Genomic DNA, 7,336 nt, shown 5'->3' on the forward strand with positions numbered 1-7,336 from the left:
TATTTTAACAAGATTCATATTTTGATGCCTAAAAATAATTTATATCTTACATTTATATATGAAAATCATTAAAATAGTGTATTTTTTGTGTGTTTTTAGTAGATATGGATATCCGAAATCCGACCCGAATCAGGCTGGATCCGGATATGGTAATGAGTTTTGAGTGAGAACCCGACCCGAACCCGCTCCATTTCCTGCCCTAATTACCAAACGTTGGGAACAACAGGAATCTCATCCTCACCATGTAAACGATCTTACACACTACGATGTCATTGGCGTGTGTTTGTGGTGCAATAGATGTCACATCATCTTTGAGAGGAATAGTTCATTTCAGACGACGCTTGTAATAACTGTTCTGTTTCCGATCCGTACACGCTTGAACTTTGGAAGAAGTGCTTCTCGAGGCATTTGACTTATATTATCTGCATCAAAGGATAGAGAATCGTCAAAGGAAATAACCTCGCGCTGAATAATTTGGCGCATTGGTGGAATGGCAGTAGGGTCGCGTTCAACCTAATTGAGTAAAAAGTTGTTTTGGTGGATTGCTACGGATAACTTACTGATGAACTTGAAATTAGTTTTCTCACTCATGATCTGACTGTAAAACAGCGGTCGGGTTTGTCATTTCGTTCACATTTCAATAAAATTGCAAAATATTTCATCTCAATGATTTTAATTGGGCCTGTTGTTTGATAAATTCATTTTATTCTTCCTAGAACTCATAGACAAGTCTAATAGAAGAAAACTTGATCCCTAACATGTAGGGCTTATCTCTAAGCTCAAACATGCTAGCAAGTGGAACCAAAGCAATGACTTATCTCTAAGCTCATCACTTTGATCCCTAACTAGACACTACACCAACTATCATTTTGGGATATGATGTAGGTCTAGTTGTTCTTTCTAAACAACTTACCAAACCAACAACGAAGATTTTCCCTCATATGAGTTTTATTAACTCCCCAAACGGATATAATTCTCACTCGGGGTAGAGTTTCTGCTCTGAGATCACATAACTAAAGTTTTATTCTAATTAACAGAAAATAAAACTGAATTAAAACATTTTAATTAAAAACTGGAAATTAAATTCTTCATTACACTAGGAAAGCAAGAACTACTCTACTCCTACTGATGGAATGCTAACCATTCCATGAGAAAAACTAAAACTAGACCCTTCTATTTATAGTTGAATGGACGGTCGTGATCGAATCTCAGAAATCTGATCCAACAACTGAGATTTGATCACTATTCAACTTTTTGACTTTAAGGAATAGTAATCACTATTTGACACTATTCAACATTATTTGACACTATTCAAAACTATTCATCTTTTGACTTTACAAAAAGTTAAATAATACAAAATCTAAAATATCTATGTCGTCTTCGATGAATAGTGACGTGCTTGGCTTTATCTCTGATTTCAAACCATATGTCCATTTTGTAAAAGCAATATACCGTTGTGTAGAGTTTTCATACCATCATTTTGACAGTCATATGCTTCAATCGGAGTTAAGAGACGAAAGATGTCACCATTTGAACTTTCTACTGATTTTCGAACTGTTACAAGTCAGTTTGACCAAGTCTTGACCCGAACATGACTCCTTTGGCTAGCTCAAGAACTCAAGTTTGGATTCTTCAACTTGTTTCATGGTTTTCTGAGTCCATGAGCTTTGCTGGTAGATTGGAGCTTTAAATGAGCTGATACTGAAGATTTCAAGTCCAAGCTTTATTCGGCTGTATTTCATGCTAAAACGCAGTTCCTTACGTGTTGTATTTTATCGCCGATTTGTTGAAACCTGTGAAAATATGAAAATACAATTAATTTACATTTATTAAACACATAATTGACCCAAATATAATGTCTCTACAGGGTTTAAAACACAATTTTGGGTACTTATCAACTCACAATGACTTTTTCGCTAGTTCCCCACAGACGGCGCCAATTATGTTTCGACCAAATATGATCAAAATATTAAGTGTTGACGAAAGATATGAAGAACGTAGAAAAGTAGTGAAAAAGCGATGGTGATCGAGTGAATGATGAGACTGTACCTTTCAGTTGCCTCCATACCCAAATTGTCGATGGGATCAGGTCTCAATAACGTAGTTCTGTATGAAAAATAGTTTGGTATTTATATGTGTAGAGTAGAGATTTCTTATAGCTCAAGTAATTGTAATTGAACCTGACTCTTAATTGATGATTATCTCTTTGATATGAAACAAATCTAGACATAAATTAATATACTTAAGTGGCAAGCCATGTGGCTAGGGTTCAGTCCTAGACATATGAGTTAATGGGCATGTACATTGATCTATGATATTGCAAATTGGGCAACGTAGGTGGGGTCGAAACAATGACGATTTGCAAGTAAATGCGGGTGAAAACTCTCCCTGCGCTTCTCCAATAAGAAGAGACTCGAAACCGAAGCTGATACTCATTTTAGAATCTGTGGATTGTGGTCTTCTTCTTAGTTGAAGATGTTAGTGATTTAAGGGCCAAGAAAAGGACAAAAAGACTACTTTAAATTTATCATTCAGTATGGCAACCATAGTCCTGATGTTTATCTATCTTATACAAAACAGTATTTTGCAATAGACTTAATAAATTTCATTATTGATCTTTATACTTTTTCTTTTTTTCTCAAGCCTCTGAAATCAGAAGCCAAATTTTTATAATGACCAGGTCCTTTGAATTGTTATATATGCTAATTATATTTCTCAACCCTGTATGCTCAGCTGAATCATTTGACTTTGTTCACTAAACATTTCAACATTGCATTATATTCTATCTATGCTAACAATTGTATTACTTACGTTACTCAGGCAGTGGCACAGCCGACATTGTACATCCTTCCTGAAGCAGAGAGGGAGAAGGTGATTGCAATCTAAAAGGTGATGCAATTGCCCTACCTTTTGGTGTTGTTACCTGGTGGTGCAACAAAGATGACGCTAAGCTTGTTGTTCTTTTCTTGGACAAAGCTGGTGAATTTACTGATTTCTTTCTAATTGGAACAAATAGTATATTCAAGTCCAGGCCACCACAACTTGATGTTTCACATTCACAGGACTCATCAGCTTGCACTATACAATCCTTCATCCAGGAATGATCTGCAATGCAAAATTAATTACCAGTAAGAAATAAAAAAAAATGTGGTGGTGAGTGAAGATGATTCATCAAGGAAAGGAAGAAAGTGGAAATCCAAGTTAAAAAGAAATTAAACAAATTTCTTGAAAAATCAACACACTCGAAAAGAAGAGAAAACTGGAGGTTCTACTCATACTCGTGGAGAGAGTTTAGGGCTTGTAGTGGCCCATTATATAATAATGGACTTGGTCAAAGGTGAAAGGGGATGCAGTGTAATAGGGAAGGCTGGGGAGTATAGGATCATGTCTGTGAAACCCTAGACCACGAAGGTGGCACTGGTATGGATATAAGATAAACCGAGGGATGGAGGGAGAGATGGACGATCTGGATTGGGGCATCCCAATAAAGGAAAGGAGACCAAGTCAGCGGGACAAGGAGGGGAAGGCAGCTTAGGAAGCTACCCTGGGGAGCAGGAGAACAGAGCCGCGGAACCCTAGATTGCGGACGTGGCCTAGGTACGGCGAAGAGGAGAGCCACCAGATGAGTGTACAGATGGACGATCCAGAATCGAAGGGAAGGGGTATTAAAAGAAGAGTATGAGGACAGAAAAAGGGGGGCCGCACAGAAGAAGAGAGAAAAGAAAGAAAAGAAAGAGTGAAGAGAGAGAGAAGAGGGAGTTAAGGTTGTAATCTGAGTTTTCTTTCCAAATCATACGTGTTAGTTTTGAGGTTCTTACATTTGGCGCCGTCTGTGGGGACGATAAAAGCGAGATAGATATAAATGGCACCTAAGAAACAAGTAGGTAGACCGAAGAGGGTGGCGGTGCATGAACCGATGCCAGAGGCGGTGATCGATGAAGAAGGAGACAGGAGAGAGGAGCAGGAAGCAGAAGAGACGCGGCTTATGATAGAAGAGATCGGGAGGTTAATAGAGGAGAATGTCGAGTTGAGAAGGGAGATGGAAAGGGAAGAGGAAGAGACAGGCAGAGAGGCAAGTGAGGACGCGAAAGAGGAAGAGGATGGACCGAATCTCGTGGAAAATCCAATAACCGGCTTGACAGTCGAACAGGTGCAAGAGATGATAAATAATGATAGGGAAGCTAACCGGCAACAGACAAAAGGTCGTGGGGGAGCAGCTAGTCAGGTGATGGCTGGGCTAAACCACAACCCATTAGCGGACGGCATCTGGGCTTCAGAAGTCCCAAAGCATTTCAACCAGCCTAGGTTTGAGAGGTATGACGGTAAAGGAGACCCAACGGATCACATCCTTCATTTCCAGCAGCATATGCCACTATGGCAAGAATCTCGATATGATGGTCTACGATGTATGATGTTCCTGGCTAGTCTAAAAGGAGGGGCGTCGAACTGGTATTACCGGTTACCAGCGGGAAGCATAAGAAACTTTCAAGAATTGGAATAGGTGTTTATAAATCACTTTATACACCAAAAAAAGCGGGTGGTGGATATCACGACACTATTCAATGTTCGTCAGCACTCAGTGGAGTCAGTGAGGGAGTACATGTGTCGGTTCAAGGCCGAGACACTAAAGGTCGAAAATTTGGATGAGAAAACTGCAGTGATCGCATTTGAAAGAGGGTTGCGGCCAAGAATAGGAGTACACTAGTCAGTGGCGAAGAACGAGATTGCAGCCTTGCACGAACTGTATCCGCGAGTTGAGAAATACATTAGATATGAGGACAGTATGCAAAAGGAGTCTAAGATATCCGAGAAGGCAGTGCTATCATTGGAGAAAGAAAGGAAACCAAGGAAGGCGGGCGCGACCGAAAAAGAAAGCGGGGGGTACCGCGGATACCTATCGAGGGCAGAGTGAAGTCGGGAGGGGATTCGAAGGGAAAACAAAGAAAGGAAGCCATATCGCGAAATAGAGGTGACACCGCTGAATAGACCCCTGAGCAAAATATTACCGTTGATTAAGAACCTGCAGGGATATGAAGGGTCGCAGAACACCCCAGGAGAGATGCCTGATAAACCTTTCAACGCCTATCATCAGATATGCAATCATGAGACCAACGATTGTTATGCACTAAAGTAGATGGTTCAACGATTGGTGGAAAAAGGGAGGATGAGAGAGTTTGTAAGGGGAGCCCAGAACGAGGATCGCATGCCACGTCAGGATCGGATACTGGGAACTATTAATGTGATTTTCAGTGGAGAGGTACTAAGTCATAATGCTTATAGAGACAAGGTGAGAAGAACCATGAGCATCCAGCAGATCAATGGCGGGATAGACAGACCGCGAACAAGAGTAGGGGTAGCGGAGGACAGAAATAGGATCATTTTTAGCAGTGCAGACTTACGGGATATGGATTCCCCCCATGAGGACGGATTGGTCATCACAGTAGCAATGGGCAACTACATGGTGAAGAGGGTGTTGATAGACTGTGGAAGTATAGTGGACTTATTGTTCAAAGGAGCTTTGGAAGAAATGGGAATTGATCATAGGCAGTTGAGGCCTCCGCGGACTAATTTGTATGGGTTCAATGGGAGCATGATGGAGCCTATAGGAGAACTCTTGGTGCCTGTAGCCACAGGTCCAGTGACTGTGTTTATGCAGTTTATGGTGGTATATTCTTCTTCTCAGTACAACGCAATTTTAGGGAGGCGGTGGATTCATGAGATAAAGGTCGTCCCGTCAACATATTATCAAGTGGTACGGTTTCCCACCCCAACGGGTATGTATGAAGTTCGCAGAAATCAAGTGACAGCCAAGAACAGTCACAGGGGTACAGTGAAACGGTTGATCTGTAGACCTGAAGAAAAGGCAGGCAAAGCAATTACGTGCGCCACAGTGGAGGAGAAGGCAGAGGCAACTGCGGGTCCGAAGACACTGGACGAGATTAAAGTAGTGAACATTGGAGAGGAGGATGAGAGGTTTACCGCGGTAGGATCCAGCTTGCCGGAGGAATAGAAAAGTAAGTTACTACAATTCTTGTCAGAAAACATGGACATGTTTGTGTGGTCAATTGATGAGGTTACGGGGTTAGACCCGAGTTCGCGTGTCATCAGCTACACATGAAAGAGGATGTTAAACCGGTGAGGCAAAGGATGCGGAGCATTAGACCGAAGTATACGGAGGGCATTCGCGAGGAGGTTGCGTGGTTGAAAGGAGCCGGAATAATACGAGAAGTGGAGTTCACAGATTGGTTGTCCAATGTGGTCGCGGTACCAAAAAAGAATGGCAAGGTGCGTTTGTGCATCGACTTTACAGATGTGAATGTAGAGTGCCCGAAAGATAGTTATCCCATGCCGCAGGTGGATGAATTGGTGGATAGGACAGCAGGATTCAAAATATTTTCGTTCATGGATGGGTCTATGGGGTACAATCAGATCGCAATGTACGGGCCAGATCAGGAGAAAACAACATTTGTTGTAGAAGGCGGCACATATTGTTATACGAGGATGCCATTCGGATTAAAAAATGTAGGAGCCACGTTTCAGCGGTTGGGGGAGAAAATGTTCGAGAGCAAAATCCGGAAGGGGATAGAAATATACATAGATGACATGGTGGAAAAAAGCATGTCAGAGATGGAACACTTAGAGGGGTTAAGGGAAACATTTGGAATACTACGAAAGTACAATTTGAAGTTGAATCCAGAGAAATGCACATTCGGGGTGACCACGGGGAAGTTCTTGGGCTACATTGTTACTCATCGGGGAATATAGGCTAATCTAGAACAAATAAGAGCGTTGGTGGAGATGCCGTCACCGCAGAATGTCACAGAGGTGCAGCGGCTGGCCGGAAGGGTAGCGGCATTGAATATATTCATTTCCAAGTCATCGGACAAATGTAGGCCACTGTATTGGTTACTGAGAAGCACCCCTGATTTCTTGTGGACGTCAAAATGTGAGGAGGCATTTCAAGAGTTGAAGAGGTATTTGGGCAAGGCCCCATTGCTATCATGGCCAGAGCAGGGGGAGAAGTTGTACCTGTATTTGGGGGCCACTGAATATGCAGTCAGTTCAGTGCTTGCTCGGCTAGTTGATCGAGTGGAGAAGTCGATGTATTTTCAAAGCAAAACATTGTTGGACGTAGAGACGCGATACAGCAGAATGGAGAAGTATGCCCTTGCTTTAATCTTTTCAGCCATCAAACTAAAGCCCTACTTTGAGTCACATTCAGTGGTGGTGGTGACGAACCTGCCTCTTAAACAAGCATTAAGGACAGATAAATCAGGTAGAATGTTGAAATGGGCAGTGATGCTTAGCTCATATGAGATACAATATCAGATAAGGA

At 41.9% G+C, this 7,336-nt stretch overlaps 1 protein-coding gene across 1 annotated transcript; it reads left to right on the forward strand.

Annotated features, from left to right (window-relative positions):
* The first annotated feature begins 5,134 nt into the window (after positions 1-5,134).
* On the forward strand, positions 5,135-6,010 carry LOC147509290 (uncharacterized). The gene has a single exon (XM_086597768.1). It carries the CDS (start codon positions 5,135-5,137, stop codon positions 6,008-6,010), a length of 876 nt encoding a protein of 291 aa, XP_086453894.1.
* Positions 6,011-7,336: the final 1,326 nt, after the last annotated feature.

Source organism: Coptis chinensis, chromosome 3 (genome assembly GCF_015680905.1).
Source record: "Coptis chinensis isolate HL-2020 chromosome 3, ASM1568090v1, whole genome shotgun sequence".
In the NCBI taxonomy this organism is placed as follows: Eukaryota; Viridiplantae; Streptophyta; class Magnoliopsida; order Ranunculales; family Ranunculaceae; genus Coptis; species Coptis chinensis.

Bases quoted from the DNA above. Each gene is read 5' to 3' on its own strand.
- LOC147509290 (XM_086597768.1), top strand. From the start codon at position 5,135: ATGGTTCAACGATTGGTGGAAAAAGGGAGGATGAGAGAGTTTGTAAGG.